Source organism: Komagataella phaffii, chromosome 3 (genome assembly GCF_000027005.1).
Source record: "Komagataella phaffii GS115 chromosome 3, complete sequence".
Classification (NCBI taxonomy): domain Eukaryota; kingdom Fungi; phylum Ascomycota; class Pichiomycetes; order Pichiales; family Pichiaceae; genus Komagataella; species Komagataella phaffii.
In genome coordinates, this window is record NC_012965.1 from 1,272,712 (window position 1) to 1,295,922 (window position 23,211).

Here is a 23,211-nt window from a genome sequence, read left to right on the forward strand (position 1 = left end):
ATTATCCTTTTTTGAGAGGCTTCTCCAGGAATTATGGACATTCCCGGTAATCTGCTGCAACCATCACAATACCCAGTCAGATTTGAACAAATATGCGTATTGCGAGACTTAACACAGCCTTAGTACATCAGATACCCCTGCTGAGTAAGCTCTGACTAAAAGCGGGGGTCGACAACTCATATTTTTTTTGCTCAAAGTTCTGCTTCCCATTCCACTATTTAGGGGATTTTTCTTTTCAGGATAATTAATTAAGTTCAGACTCTGATGTAACCTTTGCCAAGCTTTTTTATAGCGCAACCCTTAAAATATTGAAATTACGTAACGCAGGCGGTCCAATTGGCGAAGCATTTGGTTCGCCGGAGTCCATTTGTATTTGGTGCGAAGCAAACGAAAAACGAAATAGCTGGGCGCAGGCTGGCCAGCTGTTTCTGCGCCAATTATTTTTTAGAGGGGGCTGGCTGAGGCCAGTTCCTGCGTTTCCAAAATTTGGCTGGTCACGTGATAGTTCTGTCGAAAGTCGATTTTCTTCGGATTTAGCTGCTCACCAGTGGTTCTACTCTGTAAGACAGAAAGAGTAAAGCTTGGATCAGAGTGGTAATATGGCGACGTATGTGAATTTTCCTGATTAATGCATAATCGGATCGTGAATGAGGTACTAACATTACAGTCTCTACGTTCGAAATCTGAACGAAAAAGTCTCGGTCAACACTTTAAAGAAAAAACTAGATGAACTGTTTTCGCCATATGGAAATGTTCTCGCAATCACAGCTCACAAGAATCTGAAAATGAAGGGACAAGCCTTCGTAGCTTATGCAAAACAGGAGAACGCAATCGATGCGGTGCAATCACTCCAAGGAACAATGCTCTTCGATAAACAATTGGAGATTCAGGATGCTACATCCCAAAGCGATGCAGTGTTGAAGGAAACGTTGGGCAAGACAGAGTTTGAAGATTACTTGAAAAAGAGGAAAGTAGAGAAGGAACAAAAGAATAGGAAACGAGCCTCTTCCGACGAAGAACCAAAACAAAAGACTAAACGTATAAAGATAGTGATCAACAATGAGCCTAACAAGTTACTCCTACTGCAAAAAGTGGATCCAGAGTTGACATCTGCAGACATCAAATCAATATTCGACAAATTCCAGGGCCTTAAAGAGATCAACCTAGTGAAACCAAGAAATCTTGCACTAATAGAATTTACTGAAGAGTCAGCAGCCGTTATCTGCAAAGAAGCACTGGGCCAAACAATCCAAATCAAAAACCATGAATGCTATCTGACATACGCAAAGAAGTAGCAGTCGAATATCATTAATTAAATACTGCTGCGCAGGTATATGTACATGTATAAATTAGAGACCCTAATACTTTCCCGTTATAACAGTCATCATTCCGGACAATAGTCCCTCCTTTTGCTTACCACCTTTCTCCAAATCACCTACCAATCTGTCGTAATAATTTGGGTTACCTTTTGGTTTCAATAGCTTGGAGCTGATTGGATAATATGTAGAGTACTTGTTCTGTGAAATATTTGCAGCGGAAACCAGCTGCTGCTCTAGAACCTGCGACGTTAAAGCGTCAGTCTTGAATGTATCTTTGGGACCACTTTTGTTGCTCAATGTAGAAGAGACAATCTCTGCGATAGATTTGTTTGACTTGGTTGTCTTCAAATCCTTGGATTTGGATGGTAATCCAGCAATCACGGCAAATCTCTCGGCTTGAACCTCCTTGAAAGAGGCGAAATGTTCTATTCTTTCCTTTGGAAATGACTCCAAAACGGACACCAACCGTTTTGCGACTTCTTTTGCTGTGGTAGCCATATTTTGATAAGCTTGAGATGGATTCCGCTTCTGTATCTATTTTTTTTTTCACGTTTACTCTTTTCGTATCGCCAATCAGATGTAGACCCAATGTAATACGGTCAGCACACGCATATCGACTCCCAGTACTTACATAATCCATAATCGCATCTCACCTAAGAAAAAACTAGAAAAATTACTAGTTCACCCGCTAACTATGGGAAGCGTCTTTTTGCCCCATTTACATACAGGATGGTAAGTCCTTTTTTCAGTCTGCAGATAGATCTCTTACTAACATGATAGGCATGTTGACCAAGCTATTTTGTCCGAGGATAGCCGCCTGGTTGTCATTCGATTCGGCAGAGAAACAGACCCTGATTGCATGTTGATGGACGAAATTCTCTACCGCGTCACCGAAGAAGTGAAAAACTTTGCAGTCTGCTACCTTGTTAACATAGATGAGGTGCCAGATTTCAACACGATGTATGAACTCTATGACCCCATGACCATCATGTTCTTTCACAGAAACAAACATATGATGTGTGATTTTGGAACAGGCAATAACAACAAGCTCAATTTTGTGCTCCAAAGTAAACAGGAAATGATAGACATAATTGAAACAATCTACAGAGGAGCCATGAAAGGAAAAGGTTTGGTTGTCAGTCCAAAGAGTTATAGTCACACTAATAGAAGCACAGGTTTTTGAAAGGCTAACCGCGCTTGATTACATAAGCCTTCTCCTTTTCTTGTTTTTCTAAATGAGGAGAAGCTTTTTTTTTAGATCTTCTTCTCCACCCCCTACTCATCCGTCCCTACCTAGTTTTGCAGTCACAATTATTCTGACTATCAAACATGCTATCACATTTGCCAAAGCTCTCGGCTCACCACCCACAGCACGAGATTGTGAACCACACCACAGTGGAGTCAAAGTCAAGAGGGAGAAGTGACAGCCTTCTCGCTTTAGATGCTTCCAATGAAGTCCGGCTGAGTTCCTATTTGTACAAAAAGTCAAAAACGAAACACAATTACAAGAAACGGTGGTTTGTGCTACGAGATTGCCAGTTATCGTGGTACAAGGATTCAAAAGAGTATAAACCTCGCAATGTCATCAGCATCAATAATTTGGTGAGTTTTAACAAACTAGAGAATGAAAACTATTTGCGAAATAAAGGATCGATGCAAAAAAAGTTCAAGTTCATCATTTACAGCAACAAGAAGAAATTGAAACTCTATTGTCAAGATGAGAAAACTTACAACGACTGGATTCAAGCTCTGGACAAATTACTAGATAACACAACTACAAGCTCTGATGAAGCAATTGATAACGTGCCCCTGGAAGGTTTGAAGATAGACACCACTGAGTCTGGTGCCGGTTTCGGTCCATGCTCTGGTGCTGACGATTTCTTGAGTTCGGTTTCAGATTCCCCTAATACTCCCTATGAAACTGCACGTTCTTTCGCCAATCCAGATTTGCCACGCATCAAAGAACATCATGACACAGATCTTGTGTCTGTGAAAAACGAAATATTCATTCAAGATGGAACATTGGAAAAACAAAAAGCTTACAACCAATGGAAAACTGTCAAGCTGGTCTTGACTAACAAGAAGCTGTCAATGTTCAAGTCCAAGGAGGAAAAACCATTTCAAGTTTTCAATCTGAATGACATAATTGATATAACCGAATTAGAGCCATTGAGCAAGATCAGGAAATGGTGTTTTTTGCTGATAACTAGGGAAAAAAGAATCAAGTTTTGCGCCCCAAATGAAGAAGACTTAATCCGATGGTTAACTGCTGTCAAAATGCTGGTCGCTCAACGGAAGAAATTGGAGAAGAAGATCAGCACGAACTAGAAATACAAACTTAAAAATCATCTTATTCTACAAACTCTATTTGATTAGTTTCTTCTCCAATAAATAATCAATAATGATTTTAGCACTCTCCTCAACAGTTTGCTTGTCTGTGTGGACGTGCAGCTCGGGGTTCTCAGGTGCTTCGTAAGGAGCAGAAATACCGGTGAATTCCTTGATGATTCCCTCTCTGGCCTTCTTGTACAATCCCTTGGGGTCTCTTTGTTCAGCGATCTCAATAGGAACGTCAACATATACTTCCACGAATGGCAATCCATCTTTGTTGTGCAGTTCCCTGGCTTTTCTTCTCTCTTCCCTGTAAGGTGAAATGAATGAAGTAATAGCAACAGAACAAGAGTCTGCAAACAGCTTGGAAACCTCACTGATTCTTCTGATGTTTTCGTTACGATCATCCTCGCTGAATCCAAGGTCCTTGTTCAACCCGAAGCGGATGTTGTCACCGTCCAGTCTGTATGCATTGTTTCCTCTCTGTAGCAGGCTCTGTTCTAAGGCACAACCGATAGTGCTTTTTCCACTGGCACTGAGTCCGGTAAGCCAGACAGTGACACCGCCTTGTTTAGTCAATTCCTTGCGCTCATCGTGAGTGAGATTTTCATGCCATGTGATATTAGTAGCCATCTTTCTTTTGCTCCGTGGGAATTGTCGATTATTCAGTGGGAATTATAGGTACAATATACATTGTAGACAGTCCCCCGAATATTGAAAAATAGATGTAGTCACGTGCTCATACGTGATACTTTGCGGAGTGAGGTATCCATAGTGAGACAGGTTCCAGTCCCCGATAATCATCCTCTTGGGAAGTGAGGTGCGGTAGTCAGGGTCCAGCTTAAAGCGACTCTATTGCGTCTAGAAGTTGGATCTTTAATTGTTCTTTGGAAGTTTCGGTGTCTTTTTCATCGCTGATTGCCTGTCCGTATTTCTTGAAAAGCAGTTTTAAACGGTTAATGGAGGTATCTCCCTCTATAACTTTATTAGTAATGACACCATCGTTCAGTAGATATGCAAACTCTCGGTCATTGTTGTACAAATGTGCCATCACTACAGATTCTGTCAACAATAGCGTTTGAGAGATGTGGCTTGTTGGATCGTTTTCCTTGCTGACTTCTCCAATATAGCGATTGTATAGATCCAAAGCCTCATCCGTCCTTCCTAGTCCTCCATAGGTCAAGATGAAACATTGTAGTACTTTGATTGGAATAGACTCAGGTGGGGTAAGCGCATGCATCAGGGGCAATAATTTGTCATTTTCTTTCAAAACAGAATGATAACCTAGCACCAGAATAGCAGCTGAATTGATGAACTCCAGAGGTTGACCTCGCAAATCTTGATACTTGGTATGATATTCTAAGGCTTTAATTAAGTCTTTGTTTCCGATGCCAATACTATTAATTAGCTTAGCCCGGATGATAACTCCATCCCACGTAGATTTAGTGTCTAGGTCGTTAGCACCGACGTATTGAACCAGAGAATCAAATTCTGACTGAAACCCTTTGGCCTTTGCTAAAACGGGCAAGATTTTGGCTATGTTTTCCACTGGAACTGACTCATCATTATTCGATAGCTGTTGGAAATACTGAACCCATAAAGGAGCCCGGTTCTCATCAGATATCTCGCCATTGTCTGACGTGAAAATATACGACTCCAGTATCTCTCTGCTGATGACAGTCTTTTCTAACAAGTCAGGTAATGTTCCCAATTCGATACTAGACGTCAACAGTTGCTTTTGGATCTCCTTGGCAATTTTGTTTTCGTTCAGTAGTGGCAATAATGACAAAGCTCTTTTGATTCGTTCTTCGTTCAATTTGTAGCCATCGTCTGCTTCACTCTTGTCACCATATACAACTTTCTTTAATATCTGAGAATGCAAGAAATCACTGTCTTCCTTGCGACTTTTCAACTGGCTCTCAAAGTCTTCAATCTTCATAAAGTCTTTATAAATTTCAAAGCTCGTCTTTACTCTACCAGAGTTGTATTTGACGATGTGTCCTACTGTGACAACATCAGGAGTTTTGTCTAATTTTTCCAGTTCTTTTAGAACTTTATGTGTCAAAGAATAGTCAATATGGATAAAATTACTGAGTATTTTGTTCAACAATCTGGACTTATCATCGTTGTTCAATTCCGGATTTTGCCTTATTATCTTAAGTAGTTCCTGCGAGCTTTCAGTAACCTCCTCGTATAAGTGATCAGGTACACTTTCACTGTCGGTTCTGTAACTCTTGATCAACTCATCATTGCCGAGAAGTTTGTGGTACCATTGAGAGTCAACATTATCGGAATTATTTTTCAAGTAATTCACTGCCTGACTTAACGAGGTGAATTTGTTGCTTGAAGAAGAATACAGTCTGATAGGATGATTGAAACTCCGTATCAACTTTAGCATCGCAGTGAGATGATGAGATCTGGTGGACAATAAGGAACAATAGGTACAAGAAAAATATATTTGATGATTATAGTTTCGTAATTATAATTAAATTATTTTATAACGCTCAAGAATATATATCAATTAGAATACTCATCAATGACACTCGTTGGGTCTAATGACTGGCCTTCTAGAGTAGGAACGTACTCAATGTCAAGACCAAATGCTTTTGGCCCTCCTACTTCTAGTGCCTCTTTACATTTTGTCCAAGAAGTACTAGGCCTAAGTAAGAGAACAAAACAGTGTAATCCATATCTGTAATCAGGAGTACCAATAGCTTCACCCGATTCAGCATCTATGACAGAGATAAGGTCAGGAACAGATGCAATGACCTCATTTTCTGGAGTGTCCTCGTACTTGATATAAAGATTCTCATTCTGGAACGGAATCAAAATTCTTCTTCCTATGTCGTGTGGTTCTTCAGATTGAATTATCAACTCTCCAAAAACAAATCCTTTATGAAGTTTCTTCTCTATACCAACAATCTTCCCGTAGCACAACAACTTGCCGGAGTTATCTCCAATGGAGTCGCATATGTATTTGGGCAATTGTGAAGGGTTGTGATCTTGCTTACTTAAACACACACCTCTACCGATCCTCCATGCTAAAGATAGGGAATTGGGAATAGTGACATGTTGTAGATCATGGTAGTTCATGGGACTACATGCCAAACCAACATAGCTTCCCATTTCACTTAATGCACTTCTTATAATATTCTCAGCGTGATGGTCTGACCTGACTTTCGATAAGTAGACATTGTTACCATTTCCATCACTGATACAGGAAGGGCTAAAGAAGGGATTATTCTCGGACCCCTCACTCTTGAACTGTTTCAAGGCCACTGGAGATACTTGCCAAATAAGTGGATATGCTCTTCCCATAAGATCAGCATCAATGACCCTCAAATTGTATTCTGGAAGGCCTCCTAGAAGTAACCCCTGAAGACCGTTGGCCCCTCCTATTTCTAAAGATAAAATTGTACTGGGTTTCATATTTGAATGCTTCTGTAATGTTTTAAACGCATCTAGTACTTCATATCCCTGTAGTTGTTCTGTGGTGACTGTAGGCGATCCACAGGCAGCTACAGGAACTGTTTTTATGTCCTCCAGTCTATCCACAAACCTAGGGACATCCTTGATATCAATTATCTTCATCACATGACCGCTTTTAACCATTTCTTTAGCCTGTAAGGCTTTGGTATAAGGATCCCCTCCTCCTCCACATCCAAGAATATAGGTTCCAATCCGAATAAACTCCAGGTCCATCTCGCTCACTAGCCATTCCCTGTCTCTTACGTTTGGTCTATAAGTGCGGATATCTATATCCATCGGGAGATCATCGGACGTATTCAATTTCGACTCTTTAAGGAATGATCTATCCCTCTGTTCAATCACTAAGTCAGTATCTAAAAGATTGTTTGGTATTGACCCGGAGGGCGAAGTAGTGGCAGAATAGTCAACATCTCCAATAACCTTGACCTCAATATGAAATAAGTTGCTCACATATGGAATGGCTTCATTAACGACGTTGACAATAGAAACAGTTTCTCTAATAGCTCCTTTTTCAACTATGTCATCAATGGCCTTTTGTTTTACCTCGTTGAGTTTGTCTTTCTTTGCTGCGGCGTCCAGCCCGTTTATGGACGCCATTTCAACGACAGTGGATGAGATTTTTCCTATAGCAGCACCAATTGCGTTAGCAACACCATAGTAAGGCGGCTTGATTATCTCTGAACAACCATCTAGCTGAATATCGTCGGGAACAATAAATGAACCCCCTCCTACCAGTAATATTTTGATCGGGTCAGGAGACACTTTCATTTTATCAATAACTTTTTCCAACTGGCTTTTCAACAAAGACGCATATGATGAAGAAATTTGGGTCGATTTTAAAGTGTCATTTACCTTTGAAATATCGGCCTGAACGACTATTGGATTGGTAGATTTCTTTATTGTGGATTCATTCATATTTGCTAACGTGAAATCAGTTGTCGTATACGTGTCACCTCCAAAAACTATAGCCTTCTCCGTAATCTGACTACCGACCGATTCGGGACCAATGGATTTTATCTTGCTTGGGTTCTCTCTGTCAATAGATATGATTGAACCTCCACCAAGCCCAATACTTTGAATTTCGGGCATGGAAAGCTGAGTACGAACCCCTCCAATGTAGGAATGAGATGACGTATGCTTTGGAAACCCGTCGGCAAGTAGCATTCCAACATCCGTTGTAGTTCCACCGACGTCCACTACAATGATAGGTTCGCCTCCAGAAACCACTCCATTGGCATTGCAAAGAAAAGATGCACCTCTCATAGAATTAGTTGCACCTGATGCAAAAGTCTTTATGGGAATAGCTAACGCTTCTTCTAAGGTCAGTAGCGTCCCGTCGTTTTGAGTAATTAATAGTGATGAATTGACCAGTCCCACTTTCGTTACTGCAAAATGAAAAGCTGAGAGAATCTGAAAAGCAAATTTCTTGATGGCAGCATTCAAAATGGTCAAGTTTTCTCTCTCTAAAAACCCCAAGCCCGAAAGAGAATGGGAAAGGATGATATCAAGATCCTTCCAATCGGGGAAGTTTCTTTCAATGATTTCCAAAACTTTCACCTCATGGTCATTGATGACTGGGGAAAATGTTGCAACAACAGCAATGGACTTGATGCCTAATTTCTGGATTTTCAAGCAATGTTCGACAATTTCCTTCTCATTGACTTCGTCTACGGGTTGTTTGTCAATCATGTGACCTCCCTGACAGTAACCGAAGTAACCAAAGAGGACATTCTTCAATTGAGGTGGAAAATCGGCCATAGTTGGAAGCTCTCTAGAATAAGGTCCACAGATTCTCAACACTGCTACCTTCTCGAGTTTGGTTGAATCTTGCTCCACAATTGCATTAATAAAATGTGTAGTACCAATTGTAACTAGTTTGATATCTTTTTTGTCTACTTCAGACGCATTTTGGAATAGTTGCTCAATTGTATTTTCTATCCCATGTGCCACATCCCTGGTAGTAGTCGATTTATTCCAAGAAACAACACTATCGATGTTGCTACTTAGGAACTTGGATGGATCCAACAATACAGCATCCGTGTTGGTCCCACCAACATCAACACCCACGATATAGTCGGGCATATTCAAACTTAGGACTGGTGGATTGAGCAATTGGTATTCCTCGTCTCTTACTATAAGATCACTCCAGGCTTCTTGGATGGGTTACCGAGAGAAGAGTTCCAGGTTATATAGATCGTAACTAGGCACACGCTTGCGTTCAGCCTGACACCACACCCCTTGTCGCGGAAGTTTCCCCATAGGGAACTCTCCGTGTAATAATTTAGAGGAACTGTCCCAAGCGTTAAATGTAATGTAAGATGTACATGAAAGAGTGTTTTTCCTTGCTTAGCTTCACGATGTACACATCTGCTTGAGAAAAATCATAAAACGAGCCCACTTTGCTACCAGAAAACCATGTTCATCTTTGTGAGGCAAAGTCACTGACAATTTCACTTGACATTCCAAATGAGGAAATCGCCAACGCCCCCGTATTTTAACAATAAGACAAAATGTCAGCTATTTGACAGGTTTGACACATTGGAAAAGAAAAACGGAAGGTGCACGAAAAGTCTTACAAACACACTTGCAAAAAGAGGTACAGCAATTTCGACCACTTAATTTCATGCCGAAACGTAATAAGACGAGCTACTCGTGTGGGCCATGTAAGCGGTTGAAGACCAAGTGTGACCATGATATCCCGTGTGGCCGTTGTGTCAAGAATAACAGAGTGGAACAGTGTTTGGCGGACCCGCCTCGCATGTTCGACAAGTTCAAAGAATTAACGGCCCCCAACGCTGCATTCAAGCGTGTGCGGAAAACGGATCCGAGACCTTTACAACCCCACGATGCAGCCGTTTTCCAAGGGTCTGGCACAGTTGGGGGTGGTACAGCTATTGGCAACTTTGAAGTTCACAATACCATGATTACTCAGCCCGATAGAGGAGCCGAACGGCAACACGAAAACAACAATAAGCCCGAAACTCTGATAGGCGTTCCGCATAACGGTGATGTCCCAAGGTATGAATATTCATCTCAAATGAACCATATCCGATCTTCCTCTCAACATTCATTGTCCAACCATCCTCCACTTCCGTTTCCCCCTGCGCCGCCTCAGAGTCGAATCCCTCAGTATGGCCATTACCCAAATCAAATTTCGGGCCCTGGCGCTGACTCTGGCCAGAGACCTCCTCCGATTTCAAACTATGTGGATGAATATAATACCTCACAAATCTCCCAACCTCCACCATTGCAACAACATAGTGCGCCGTCGGAAGTACCCTTTTTTGAACAGATAAAGGCCTTACCTTGGTACTATCACGAGGGACCTCCTGACAAGACATTTACTATCCTGAAGCTTCTCCGGCTTGAACTGGATACACTCGCAAACCATGAGGTGGAGATTGAGATGAAGACTAAAATTTTACAATTACTCCCAAGCTCTGAGGTTTGCCGGGCTTTGAAAGATTACTACTTGGAGTATGTTGATTATATCTACCATCCATTGCATCACCCAACCTTTAATAGGCAATTTGATGAATTCGTTCGTGTTAGAGAGTCTGCCGAATATGATAAGATGGACCTCTTGTGGTTGGTGGTACTGCTACAACTATTAGCACTTTCATTAATTCATCTGCCTCAACATTATCTGAAGAATCCCATATATCAAATATTTTCAAACCCTGAAACCATCAAGTTTACTTCCAGACTATGGGCAAGTATCTCCAAGCAATTGTTTACCTACGTGAGAGATGATAATAATCCACGTTTGCTGGAACTGCAGTTCTTTTCGCTCTTGCAACTTTATTTGTACGCAACGAAGCAAAGTGACCATTTGGATTCATTTTTGGCGGCGGCCATCAGAACCGCCTTTGCCCTCAACCTTAATAAACCAAAAGTGGAATCCAAGACCCCCTTGGAAACAGAGATGAGAAGACGATTGTGGTGGGACATTGCTGGCTGCGACACATTCCGAGCTCTCTGCACAGGTAGACCTCCTCTGATTCGTTCTTACAAGTCAAGAGTTCCTCTTCCAGCTAATGTAAATGACAAGGATGTTGGAGATGATTTCATTCAAGTCAGTGGTGTTGATATTCCTACTGATAACTCGTTCAATATTTACAGAGCCCAGATGATGAAAATCTTGAATGGTATGTTTGAAATTAACCAGTTTAAAGCAGATTCAATTGAAGATCACGAGTTGAATGAAGATATACTAAGGGGCCTGATCGAGATGGATATTGAACTTTGTACCTACGTTTCAAATTTACCGTGGTTTTTTAACTTGGACATGCACAGTAACCTTCCAGATTTCACACCAGAAGTTCTTAAGTTTCAATTTCACATGTTGCACACATGTATATGCATTCATAGACTCAGATTCTTTCAAAATTATTTAGAAAGGGATATCCCCATAGCTTGGGAGGTATGCGTCTCAACCGCAAAGTGCATGTTTAACGTATACAAACGAATTCGTTCCCGATACAACTTTAACAACTCCATGCGCCCCGAGAAAGAGTTCAATCCACTGTTTTTGGCGCAACTTCATCAATCATTTACGGGATCTGTTACTCAGGGAATGGTGTTGTTGATGATGATAAAGGATGGCATACATGACGATGAGACAGAAAAGCTTCTGTTTGACGATCTCAATATGTTCTTGCAAGACTTGACTTTTTTGAATGAATCGGGGTTTATATTGAGACCCGATATTATTGAACAAAGTTTTACTGGTTTACGCATGCTAAGCTCCTTCTGTAGTAATTTGAAGCAGAGGACACTTCAACATTTACCCAAATCTTCCGCTGATAGGACCACAGATGATCCAAATACAAGTGACCGAATTGTTAATAATTTGTCAGGCGTATTTGGTGGTAAGGAGAGTACAGAAAACTACTTGAAAAAGTGTTCAGTAGATTTCCTAGTCAATCCTCGTCAAAACTCCGCTGATAAGACAGCAAAGTTTCATTCCGAACATAAGAAGAATAATCTTGTGGTAAGCAACGATGTGACATTATATTTTGACTATGTCAACCAGTTTGGAACAATGATTTCCGATAAGTTGCCCATCGTAAATCAGTCCATTGAATTCCTGCGACAGAGAGAGAGACAACTGAAACTGGAGGAGGAATCGGAACAAAACCAAAAAGATCAAAGCATTAGCAACGCTAATAATGATACGCATATCAACGCCAGTGTCGATCCCAATGCCAATAAAAGCTCACCGGCCAACATTCACACAGACGTCAATGTCCATTCAAAACTGGCCTGCGATAGTGGAAGCCAAATTCCGGCAATGCAACCAGAGAAAGCATTTAATGTCAGAATGAAAGTTGACCAAGGGGATAACACTGCTCTTTTGGATCAAGGCCTAGAAGCCGACCCAGCTTCTCAAAGACCGGGTGTGTCTACGTTCAACTCGGTCAATATCAGTACATTTGGAGATCAACTGACCTCTGCCTGGGAAGATCTGACTAATCAAGACTACTTTGTACAAGAGTGGAACAACATGTATCTCAACTTCCACAGAGGCTGAACACACTTAGATGAAAAAAGAAAAATAGAGGCAATTCCTTCCTGTTACAAAGGGGGATTAAATGAAGCTATTAATGATATAATAATATAATATTGTAGATCATGCCTATGCTAATTACGTATGCAACTAGGTGTCAACTTTCCACTTAGCCGCTATGCAAATCTCCATCTCATGATGTTATCAACTGAAAATCTTGCTGAGGTTGTCGTCCAACTCCTGGGTCGGAAACTGTTGGGGAGGATTTGGGATCTTAGCCCTCCACTGCTCCTGTCCATCAACGAGGATTACAAATGTAGGCCACCACACGACGTTGATAGATGCCTGCATGGAGGAACCTGGTTCCTCGTAGCCATTTATTTTGTAAAACTTTGCATCAGGGTACTTTTGAGAGAGCTTTTCGTATAGCGGAGAAACAACTTCACAGGGAGCACATATGGGAGAGTAAAAGTCCAGTACAACTACACCTTTCTGAGTTATGGCCTCGTTAAAATCGGGGAGAGAAAATATCTGAGTGACAGCCATCGTCAATAAAAAGAAGAACGGCGGACGTTAAACCCCTAGGGAATCTTAGCTGCTGTTTTAGGGGTGGTTTCTATGGTTTATAATCGTCGTTTTAGTTTCCTCACCATGGTTCTTTTCGTAAATTTCTTATTTACTTTTTTCTTTCGTTTCAAATGCACACCATCGCACATTTCCCAAAGGGGAATATTCCGCAGATTGTTCACATACAGGGATGAATAATAGTACTCACAGGCAACTAGCTCATCACAAGATACCAGATATCAGATTTGGGTTGAACATCATATGAGAACTACCAGGTGCCACGTAAATCAAAGAGTGTTCGTCTCAGCAGAATGTTAGGTAGCAACCAGTCAAATTTTTTGTGATAAACTTAAGTGGCTGAGCATATTGGATTTGACTCTATTATTGATCGGAGGCTTTTCGCATGAATATCCGACTGGCTCCGGGAATCGTCTTACATATCAATCTCTGTGCCACGATAATATTTCCTCGGCGTTTGGCAAACTGATTAGGTGATCGCACTTAGGGAATTATCATTTCCCTTGCTGTCTACGAAAAAGAATTCACCGTGTCATTTGAAGGGCTTGGTGAACTCTGTACAATACAAATTATTAGCGCAACACAATTTTCAGATGCAGTAATAATCATATGAACTTGTGTCAATAACTTCATGCATCGCTGCTTAAATCAGGACTGGTTTCAGAATCGTATGTTATCGTAGATATGAAAACAAAAATTCAAAGTGGACGAGTTGGGAATCGAACCCAAGACCTCTCCCATGCTAAGGGAGCGCGCTACCAACTACGCCACACGCCCAAACTGTTATAAAGCTATGTTTGGACTATTATCAGCTGGCTTTTATGTATATCGACATGATTCAACTTGTAGTTTATAGTCTTGTCTATTCAGGTTAAAAATAATATACTGACCAATTAGCATTTATATTTTTGATTCCAATCAAATTACATCCGCTTTTCGTTTGATCTCTGTGAGATCTATCAGATCTACATACAAAATAAGCAAAAAAAAATTACGTTCTCATTAATTCCTGTGATACTTCACACGAAACCGAACTGTTGGTCTCATTTAATCTTTAGTATTTGTCATAGTTTGACACTACTATCGTATATGTGGGTAGCAATTCAGTGCCATTACCCGGCTACATAGTGACACATACCTTTTCGTGCATCAGTGGAATATCTCTTTAGAGTTTATTTTTAATGAGTGATTTTGGAGACTCATTGAGGTCTCCTACAAAGTCTTCAGGGACTTCCAGAGTCATTGAGTCGCTCCACCAACAGATCAATTCTTATTCACAGAGTTTAGAAGAGTCTAATCTGGAACTAAACGAATATAAAAGGAAATATAGCGCAGTGCAGAAACGACTGGACTCTGTCACCGATCAATTGGAAAACTCCAAGTATCAACAAGACACGGTGGCGTCCATGCTACGTAGAAAAGAACGTAAAATTGCTGATTTAGAACATGAATTTACGGACGCAATGAATAGACTAGAAACTGCAGAGACCGAAATAGCAGATCTTAAGAAGCAATTGAATGACGTCAAACTGAAGGAAAGTCAAGAGAGAAATGAGTTAGAAAGGATAGCAACTGCGTATGAAACAATATCAGAGGGTCAGGAGTCTTATAGGAGACATTATGAGCGAGAGATTAACAGACTGAGAACCAGTTTTGATCTATTCGTTCTTGACAACCAAAGAAGGTTGCAAGAAAATGTGGATTCTTTAGGAGGTACAAATGCCGATTTAGGAAAAGCATTCTCAGCTTTAAGGACAAATACAAAGAAAGTAGAAATATTGACTTCAAGTAAAGATGAATCAATTAAGGAAACGCTAAGTGAACTAGCAAGTGAAGCAAAATGGCATGAAACACAGATAATGAAGGTTTTGATTGAATGTGAGGACGTGTTCAGACGGTCAAAATTTGATCTCGCAAAGTTCCCGAATATTGCAGGCTACAAAAAAGAGCTTGAGGAGATTTTAGCGGCAGAAAGAACTGACACAAGAGACATTGGACATTCGAAAGTTGAGCATGAAAGAACCATAGTTGGAAGCATTCCAAATGATAAATTGGACCAAAAAATGAATGAGAGGAAGAACAACATTAATAAGGAAAATAGAAAGGCTATAGATTCTGGTCAATACCAGGGTATTGACGTATTCAACCCAAGGATCGGAGAAGACACACCCTCTTTAAGCGTGGAGTCAACAACAGAGCTTTCAGAACCGAGTAGTTTCTCTTTCGAAAAACCAGACACGTCTTACGATAACGGACACTTAGATAATGGGCAAAATGGATCTGCAGATGCTTCCTCAAAGCGTAAACAGTCCGGAAGGAGACGACAGCGGAGAAGAAAACATTCCAGAAAAGTTTCACAGAACGAATAATCGTTCTCCGAAGATTAAACTCTTTCTTTCCAACTTTTTTAAGCATTCTGAACCACAGCTGAATCGCGCTTATCTAGATTAGATGAAAAAAAAAAATCGTTTAAGATTATTGATAGTAGACTGCTTAGATAGATAGTACCCAGTTCAAATGTCTGTAGATGAGACGTTGAACGGTAGTCAGCCAGTTGATATTAATCAAATTGTTGAGAATGGGGATAAAAAGAAAAGCAAGAGAAAGAAGAAGAGTAAATCTCGGGAGAATGATTCAGCTATAGTAGTTAACGAACCCACAAGTGTAGTTAAAACCACCGTTCTACAGAATAAAAAGATCAAGTTTGATAAACTGGAGGAAATAGAAGTTGCCCCACAGCCAGAAATAGCATCCGATAAAGACTCTGCAAATGGCAATAATCCAAATTTCATACAGAGTAGTACTATTGAGACTGTCGAGGAAAGGATTATCGAAAGAGAGAGACCCATTCTGCGATCTTCGCCTCAAGTCTTACAAAAGAAAGGGAAAGAACTTCCTAAGAATCCCAAAGTGATAGAGTTTTACAGTGACAATGAAGATGAAGATGACTTCGACTTCAAAGGATTAGCATTTGATAAGAGCAGTTTCTCTAAGGAGAATATTCGCAAAATCAAGCAAAAAGCTGAGGAATTATTGGAAATCAGAAAAACCTTACCTGTATTCAAAGCTAAGGATGAGCTAATCCCTACTCTTTTGAAAAATAAGGTAAATATTTTGATTGGTGAAACAGGTTCTGGTAAATCTACTCAGATTCCTCAGTTTTTAATGCCATTGAACTCAAAGGGTATAGCTGTAACGCAGCCTCGTAGGGTTGCTGCTATCAATTTGGCTACTCGTGTTTCTCAGGAACACGGTTGTGTGCTGGGGACCCACGTCGGTTTTTCCGTAAGGTTCAACAATGCCACGAGAAATGATACAAAGCTAAAATACTTGACGGATGGTATGTTACTGAGAGAACTGATGATAGATCCTCTTTTGTCTCGCTATTCTACGATTATTATAGATGAAGCCCATGAACGTACCATCCTGACGGACTTGCTTATGGGATTTCTGAAATCATTAGTAACCGTTGAGAGGAAAGATGACCCCGATTTTAGGGTAATCATCATGTCGGCTACCTTGGATGCTGAAAAGTTTTCCAAATTTTTTGCTGACGCTCCGATTCTATTTGTCGAAGGTAAAATGTACCCGGTGGAACGTTCTTATGTTAAAGCTCCTGTGGATGACATTGTAGACACAGTTGTTAAAACTCTAGTTCACTTGAATCAAGGGGAACAGAAAGGAGATGTCTTGTGCTTTCTTCCAGGCCAGGAAGAGATTGATAAAGCTGAAGCCGTTTTAAACCAACTTGCACCTTTACTTCCTAAGGAAGCGCCGAGGATAGTGCCATTGCCCTTATATGCTGCTCTGCCTTCTGCAAAGCAAGCCAAAGTATTTTTGCCAGTTAAAAACCACCAAAGAAAACTAATCTTAGCCACCAATATTGCTGAAACATCTGTTACCGTTCCGGGCATTAAGTACGTGGTGGACTCAGGCTTAAGAAAGGTCAAGGTTTGGAGACATCAGTTGGGTTTATCCACGCTTCTGACCACTCCCATTTCCAAAGCTTCAGCTACTCAACGAAGTGGAAGAGCAGGAAGAGAATCTGAAGGAAAATGCTTCCGATTATACACAGAGTCAGATTACTTTAAATTGATTGAGCAGACGGAACCAGAGATAGTAAGATCAGACATTATATCCCCTGTCTTGATGTTAAAACGGTTACAAGTGGATGACATTTTGAACTGGCACTGGTTAGAGAATCCAGGCCAAGAAGCTCTCATAGCAGCACTGCAACAATTATACAGTCTTCAAGCTATTGATGAAGCTGGTAAAATCACCGATCTGGGGGAGAAGATGACCGTTTTGCCTCTTGCTCCACACTTGTCATCGGTCTTGATTACCGGTCACGAGAATGGATGCCTGGAGCCAGTCATTGATATCGTTTCTTGCCTCTCTGTTGACAATCTTATTTTGAACCCAGCCAGCGACAGAAGAGATGAAGTTAATGAAAGGAGAAGAGCTGTATGTAACCTGGGTAACCGATATGGGGATCTGATGATGATGAAAGAGCTTTTTGATATGTATTTGGATATGCCGGACTCTTCAGAGAGAAAGAGATGGTGCAAAGAACTAGATTTGTCCTTCAAAGGGTTCAAGAATGTGCTCCGAGTCCGGGAGCAGCTTCGTCAGTATATGAATAATCTTTATTCGAAGGAAGGTGCATCAATTCTTGCTCAAGAGTCGGAGGAGTATGATGAAGAGCTAGGTATCACGACAAGCAACAAACCCATGGACGTGGATTCTATACTGAAATCTTTTTTGAAAGGGTTCATCAACAATACAGCGATTGGAATGCCGGATCGATCTTACAGGACAGTCACTACAGGTCAATTGATCGCCATACACCCATCCTCCATGGTATTTGGAAAGAAGCTTGATGCAATCATGTACATAGAATACGTTTACACAACCAGAGGCTATGCCAGAAATGTCTCCAGCGTGCAATTAGAGTGGCTTCAAGAAGTGGCACCCCATCTTCTTGGAACTCGAACATCCATAAACTAAATATAGTAACATCTCAACCCAACCAGCCACCTGAAAGTGCGCGCCTGTGCAGAGCCTAGACTTTTTTGGTCATTCTATGTCCCTCCTTCCAGATCTTACACGTCCCCGTACAATTATTGGGAGCGCAAGGGTAGGAAATTTCTGTTTCCACCAGGTTTTCTCTTTGCATCAAACACCAAAAAAACAGTTGAAAATCCTACCCCTAACTTAATCTCCAGCACTTCAGCATTCAGCTCTAGCTCAAAGTACTTAATTTGTGACTATTGACGAAACTATAGTATCCCCCTATAATATCCCTTCATTTAATATCCCCAGAGTCAGGAAGTCATGTTGAGATTACGAATATTAGCCCTGGCTGCAATTTTTATGACGGTCGAGGCGTACAAGCTTCAAGGATGTTTTGAAGATTTACCCTCATCATTTAGCTTTGCTAACGAATACGTATATCAAAGTTCAGGTGAATGTGCAAAGACTTGTGCCAACTACGATTTTTTTGCTTTAACTGAGGGTAACAAATGCTATTGTGGGTCTTCTGCCTCTTCATTAGCGGATGAAGATACCTCCGATGAGTGTACCGTTCCTTGCGTCGGATATCCGCAGGAAATCTGTGGTGGTGATGATGACGCGTACACTGTGTATTCTATGAGCGATAGCTTCGTGCTGGGAAGCAGTGGCAGTTCGGGCTCTTCATCCTCATCTTCGTCTCGAACCAGTTCGCAATCGACCTCCAGTAGTTCAAGAACAAGCTCTTCAACTTCATCTACCACAGATACCACATCAAGCTCGAGCGTGGCAACAACGTCAGCTGCTTCGAACTCAGACGAATCAACGTCAGTTCAAATGTATACCTCGGTGGTAACACATTCAGGCTCGGATCCTGTTACTTCTGTAGTGTATGTCACTTCAGTTTCTACGCCAAGTGCAGAATCCAGCGGAAATAGCGGTGGAGGATCCAACAGAGGAGCATTAATTGGAGGTGCTGTAGGCGGTGTTGTTGGTGCCCTGATCATATTTTCCCTGGCTTTCTTCTTCACGTGGCGTCGTATACACAACAACAAATCAGACTTATCGTCCTCTTCCACTATTGATGCCATTTACGACGAAGCAAAGAAACGAAATCCGAAGTTGGCCACTAACCCTTTTGAGGACCCAAACCAAGAGTATACAGATCATCAAATGAACCCCGTGGCCTTAGGAAGGCGGAGGCTGTCAGAAGGTTCTCTAGCAGATGAAGCAGATTACTCCAGGAAGGTGTTACGGGTAGCAAATCCTGATGATGCTTAAATATAGAAGATAATAATATAAAAGGCTAACTGGTTTTACACATATTTGTAGGGGTTCAGAATCCCGTTGGGGTCATAAAGGTTCTTGAGCTGTTTAATCAACTTGATCTCATTTTCCGTCTTGGTGTATCCGATGTAGTTCTTTTTCTGGAATCCCAATCCGTGTTCAGCACTGATAGAACCATGATGCTCAGAGATCCATTCATAAACAAATGGCTCCAGGCATTTCTCCACTTCCTTAGTGTAACGTCTAACTGCAACATTCAAGTGCAAGTTACCATCACCAACATGGCCATATCCAAGGACCCTAAGAACTGGGAAGTCATCGGTCTCGCCTATGAGATTGGCCTCTTCCAATCGTTCCCTTGCAGCTTCTACAAGACCGTATAAGTCTTTCAACGGAATGGAGACGTCATATTTGTAAACTCCACCCCCAATTGTCGAAGCTTCACTGACACCTTCTCTCCAATACCATAAAGTTTTCAGTTGAGCTTCGTCCTGGGCGACGGTACCATCGCTCACAATACCATTTTCCATAGAAGTCTCTAAGAAGGTTTCCAATTTGGCGTCGTCATGTTCTTTGTTTGATCCTGAAGTTTCAATAAGGACGTAGAATGGATAAGTCTCCTCCAAAGGATGTGTCTGTTTTATGAACTTACGGGCCAAATCTTGAGAATCTTCATCCATAAATTCAAATGCTGATAAGATTTCTCCCAGTTCATTCTTGGCTTGTGTAAAGCAATGCTGTACAGCTTCGTAGGACTCAAGACCCAAGAAGGCAATATTAGTAAATCTCGGACGAGCTGGGCATAAAATGGAGACTCCAGTAATGACTCCCAAAGTACCCTCAGACCCAATAAATAATTGCTTGGTGTCATATCCGGTGTTGTCTTTACGCAAGGAATGCATAGAGTCCACGATAGTACCGTCAGCAAGTACAACCTCCAACCCTAAAACACTTCCATGCAAGGATCCATATCTCAACAATCTGAGACCACCAGCATTACAAGCTACATTACCACCAACATGACAGGAGCCTTTGGCCCCCAGATCCAGTGGGAAAATGTAACCCTGTTCAGCAAGATACTGATCAGCTATTTCCAAGATCACACCGGCATCCAATTTGAAGATTCCACTAACATTATCAAACGATCTGATTTTGTTCATGTTCGCCAAAGAAAGAACCACTTCATCGAAGACAGGNNNAGAACCCCCAACCTAATCCTGTGTTACCACCTTGCGGTACAACGGCGATCTTTTTCTCATTACAATACTTCAATATCTGGGAAACCTGTTGAGTTGTTTGGGGTTTAAGCACGCATTTCGATTCTCCACGGTACTTTCTCATCCAATCCTCGTTGAAAAATTCCAGATCTGTGGCATCAGTTAGGACATTCTTATCCGACAAAATCTTCTTGAATTCTCCAATATCATCTGAGCTCAAGCGGGCAAAAGCTTGGTTTCTAGCAGTACTTGGGTAAGTCTCTTTAGTCAAGGGAACGACTTTCTGAGAGTATGATCGGCAAGCTAATCTCGGAAGGCTCCTCAGACACCTCGAGAGATTAACTCTCAACCCAAAAACAGCTCTACTGGTGGGATTGATCATCATCCTTCTAACTTGTCTCAAAGAATAAACAACAACAAAAAAAGGGGAAGCTATAGAGTAACTTGCAAGATGACCAAGTTTCAACCCATTTAATTTTTTTACTATCTCACAGAAACTTCGAAAAAACATTCCATCACGTGACTTTTAGCTGAGCCTGGGGTCAAGCAAATCGCTCAAAATCAGATGTTCTGGCTACGACAGAAAGGAGAAATCACTTAATCTTTTTTCTTCCAATCATACGTATCAGAGTCATGGTTAATTCGAATGAAATCCCTAAAGTAGAGCAACCAATATATGATAAAATTGGTGAATATCGTGAGCAGCTAACCGCGCTCAAGATGGACCACTCCAAGTTCATGAAATCTACAGATATTGTCCCTATATACCGGAAGATGATAGCCACTATTAACGAATTGAAGGTTATTCGAAGACAGGAAAAGGCTGATTTGCACCTGGAACATTTGGATCTTCCTAACAAAGTTGATCTTTTGATCGACGAAACGTTTCAGGTCGTCAGTCTATGTTTAATGACCGTCGGCTTGACCCGCACTGCTCCGGCAACGTACGTGTCTTTATCCACTGTTCAACGCCTGTTAGAACATATTGGTGAGTCAGAGATATACACACATCTAGATTTGGTTCCCATTGAAAAGAGATTGAAGGAGATTGAAGATATCATATCGCAGGACGAGGCGGACCAGAGTTTGGCAGACAGAGAGGACGAACACGAACTATTGAAGTTTAAACTTAAACAATGCAAGAACGAATATAATTCTTTGCTGAAGGTTCTTGAAAAGGTCCCAAAGAGTTTGGAGCCAATTTTGAACAGTTTGATCTCTATCCGCAGAGCTTTAATGAGTATACTGGCACATACCAAGGTCATTCAATCGGATGATGAGTTACATGTTATACAGAAGGAGTTGAATGAAATTAAGACCCAAAATATCGACAAAGAGGGAAATTTCCTTGATCCGGAGACGAAGGAAGTTGTCGTGGAATCCCAAGGGCTCCTGAAAGGGTTATATTATGACTGCATGGTCCTAGTGAAAGACATCTTATTCAACGATGATAAAGTAGACCCTGCACTCAAAGAGATTTTTAATACTCTTTTGGAGATAAAATCTAACTTGGAAGGTCTTTTGATAACAAGCCGCTGGACTTTGCGTAAGACAGATTTGTTCCAATATCAGAAACAGTTGGATGCAATTGACAACGCCCGCCAGAACGGCTACTTTGTTGCTCCTGACGGTTCAACTCCCAAAAAGGGACAGATCATTCTTTTGTATTTGCTCAGAAGATCCTACGCCACCATTTACAAATTACTGGAAAGTTCCGAGCCTGTCAGTGAAGCATTACAGCCATTACACAACCAACTGACAACGGTACGCCGATGCTTGATCGATCTCAAGACGATGGGAGGGATTTCCTCACTGCGTGAGCTATACCCATATCAACTCAAGCTGGCTTCGTTGGACAATCTCAGGGTTGATGGAAAGTTTATGGTTGACGGTGAGATTCCAGAGGGGCAGGGAACCCTAAATGCTCTATTGTCCGAATGTTTTGACATTACCCATGAACTAACTATTGAGATGTACGAGAGAAATGAGAATTCTGATGATCAGGACGCTCCTGTGGAAGGTCTCGTTATTGGCACCAAGGGCAACGGCGAGAATAGAGAGCAGAATTATGATTATGAAGATCCCAATGCTCAAGGGCACGAGAATGAAGATGACGAGGAAGATGAAGAAGATGACGAGGACTCTGAGGAACTTCCAAGCTATGCTCCCACGCCAAATGAAAGCGACGCAGATTCAACGTAGACATCGAGATTACTTGCTGTGTTCAAATGCCATCTCATTGCAGTTTATCACCTGACAGATTAGATAGATAAGCCCGAATATCAAATTGTTTAAAGCTCGCGACAGCCTACCTCGGAACCTAGACCCATTTTTGGAGGGCAATCAGGGAAATTACACCGTTGTATAAAAAAAAACAAACAAACTTCTAGCCTTCAATAGACAAACGAGTTCCACATTTGTGGACCAAGTACTACTTTTGACGCATCCGAAAGGAATTTTTAGC

The 23,211-nt window shown here is 41.3% G+C and overlaps 14 protein-coding genes across 14 annotated transcripts; 8 read left to right on the forward strand and 6 right to left on the reverse strand.

Moving 5' to 3' along the window:
• Nucleotides 1-599: 599 nt before the first annotated feature.
• PAS_chr3_0663 (Hypothetical protein) lies at nucleotides 600-1,295 on the forward strand (the record flags this gene model as incomplete). Its single annotated transcript, XM_002492844.1, has 2 exons — nucleotides 600-607; nucleotides 668-1,295. 2 exons carry the CDS (start codon nucleotides 600-602, stop codon nucleotides 1,293-1,295), a joined length of 636 nt encoding a protein of 211 aa, XP_002492889.1.
• A 63-nt stretch (nucleotides 1,296-1,358) lies between these two features.
• Nucleotides 1,359-1,817, reverse strand: PAS_chr3_0664 (Mitochondrial translational activator of the COB mRNA; the record flags this gene model as incomplete). Its single annotated transcript, XM_002492845.1, has 1 exon — nucleotides 1,359-1,817. One exon carries the CDS (start codon nucleotides 1,815-1,817, stop codon nucleotides 1,359-1,361), a length of 459 nt encoding a protein of 152 aa, XP_002492890.1.
• Nucleotides 1,818-2,013: 196 nt separating this feature from the next.
• PAS_chr3_0665 (17-kDa component of the U4/U6aU5 tri-snRNP, plays an essential role in pre-mRNA splicing) lies at nucleotides 2,014-2,502 on the forward strand (the record flags this gene model as incomplete). Its single annotated transcript, XM_002492846.1, has 2 exons — nucleotides 2,014-2,051; nucleotides 2,100-2,502. The coding sequence occupies 2 exons, from the start codon at nucleotides 2,014-2,016 to the stop codon at nucleotides 2,500-2,502; spliced, it is 441 nt and encodes a 146-aa protein (XP_002492891.1).
• A 146-nt stretch (nucleotides 2,503-2,648) lies between these two features.
• On the forward strand, nucleotides 2,649-3,647 carry PAS_chr3_0666 (Hypothetical protein; the record flags this gene model as incomplete). The annotated part of the gene is made up of 1 exon (XM_002492847.1): nucleotides 2,649-3,647. The coding sequence occupies one exon, from the start codon at nucleotides 2,649-2,651 to the stop codon at nucleotides 3,645-3,647; it is 999 nt and encodes a 332-aa protein (XP_002492892.1).
• Nucleotides 3,648-3,683: 36 nt separating this feature from the next.
• Nucleotides 3,684-4,283, reverse strand: PAS_chr3_0667 (Adenylylsulfate kinase, required for sulfate assimilation and involved in methionine metabolism; the record flags this gene model as incomplete). The annotated part of the gene is made up of 1 exon (XM_002492848.1): nucleotides 3,684-4,283. One exon carries the CDS (start codon nucleotides 4,281-4,283, stop codon nucleotides 3,684-3,686), a length of 600 nt encoding a protein of 199 aa, XP_002492893.1.
• Nucleotides 4,284-4,491: 208 nt separating this feature from the next.
• Nucleotides 4,492-6,048, reverse strand: PAS_chr3_1207 (uncharacterized protein; the record flags this gene model as incomplete). The annotated part of the gene is made up of 1 exon (XM_002492849.1): nucleotides 4,492-6,048. One exon carries the CDS (start codon nucleotides 6,046-6,048, stop codon nucleotides 4,492-4,494), a length of 1,557 nt encoding a protein of 518 aa, XP_002492894.1.
• A 119-nt stretch (nucleotides 6,049-6,167) lies between these two features.
• Nucleotides 6,168-9,221, reverse strand: PAS_chr3_0668 (uncharacterized protein; the record flags this gene model as incomplete). The annotated part of the gene is made up of 1 exon (XM_002492850.1): nucleotides 6,168-9,221. The coding sequence occupies one exon, from the start codon at nucleotides 9,219-9,221 to the stop codon at nucleotides 6,168-6,170; it is 3,054 nt and encodes a 1,017-aa protein (XP_002492895.1).
• Nucleotides 9,222-9,762: 541 nt separating this feature from the next.
• On the forward strand, nucleotides 9,763-12,672 carry PAS_chr3_0669 (Hypothetical protein; the record flags this gene model as incomplete). The annotated part of the gene is made up of 1 exon (XM_002492851.1): nucleotides 9,763-12,672. The coding sequence occupies one exon, from the start codon at nucleotides 9,763-9,765 to the stop codon at nucleotides 12,670-12,672; it is 2,910 nt and encodes a 969-aa protein (XP_002492896.1).
• A 180-nt stretch (nucleotides 12,673-12,852) lies between these two features.
• PAS_chr3_0670 (Cytoplasmic thioredoxin isoenzyme of the thioredoxin system) lies at nucleotides 12,853-13,194 on the reverse strand (the record flags this gene model as incomplete). The annotated part of the gene is made up of 1 exon (XM_002492852.1): nucleotides 12,853-13,194. The coding sequence occupies one exon, from the start codon at nucleotides 13,192-13,194 to the stop codon at nucleotides 12,853-12,855; it is 342 nt and encodes a 113-aa protein (XP_002492897.1).
• Nucleotides 13,195-14,414: 1,220 nt separating this feature from the next.
• On the forward strand, nucleotides 14,415-15,602 carry PAS_chr3_0671 (Hypothetical protein; the record flags this gene model as incomplete). Its single annotated transcript, XM_002492853.1, has 1 exon — nucleotides 14,415-15,602. The coding sequence occupies one exon, from the start codon at nucleotides 14,415-14,417 to the stop codon at nucleotides 15,600-15,602; it is 1,188 nt and encodes a 395-aa protein (XP_002492898.1).
• Nucleotides 15,603-15,750: 148 nt separating this feature from the next.
• Nucleotides 15,751-18,240, forward strand: PAS_chr3_0672 (Predominantly nucleolar DEAH-box ATP-dependent RNA helicase, required for 18S rRNA synthesis; the record flags this gene model as incomplete). The annotated part of the gene is made up of 1 exon (XM_002492854.1): nucleotides 15,751-18,240. The coding sequence occupies one exon, from the start codon at nucleotides 15,751-15,753 to the stop codon at nucleotides 18,238-18,240; it is 2,490 nt and encodes an 829-aa protein (XP_002492899.1).
• Nucleotides 18,241-18,567: 327 nt separating this feature from the next.
• On the forward strand, nucleotides 18,568-19,524 carry PAS_chr3_0673 (Sensor-transducer of the stress-activated PKC1-MPK1 kinase pathway; the record flags this gene model as incomplete). Its single annotated transcript, XM_002492855.1, has 1 exon — nucleotides 18,568-19,524. The coding sequence occupies one exon, from the start codon at nucleotides 18,568-18,570 to the stop codon at nucleotides 19,522-19,524; it is 957 nt and encodes a 318-aa protein (XP_002492900.1).
• A 35-nt stretch (nucleotides 19,525-19,559) lies between these two features.
• Nucleotides 19,560-21,258, reverse strand: PAS_chr3_0674 (D-lactate dehydrogenase, located in the mitochondrial matrix; the record flags this gene model as incomplete). The annotated part of the gene is made up of 2 exons (XM_002492856.1): nucleotides 19,560-20,741; nucleotides 20,842-21,258. The coding sequence occupies 2 exons, from the start codon at nucleotides 21,256-21,258 to the stop codon at nucleotides 19,560-19,562; spliced, it is 1,599 nt and encodes a 532-aa protein (XP_002492901.1).
• A 122-nt stretch (nucleotides 21,259-21,380) lies between these two features.
• On the forward strand, nucleotides 21,381-22,949 carry PAS_chr3_1208 (uncharacterized protein; the record flags this gene model as incomplete). Its single annotated transcript, XM_002492857.1, has 1 exon — nucleotides 21,381-22,949. One exon carries the CDS (start codon nucleotides 21,381-21,383, stop codon nucleotides 22,947-22,949), a length of 1,569 nt encoding a protein of 522 aa, XP_002492902.1.
• Nucleotides 22,950-23,211: the final 262 nt, after the last annotated feature.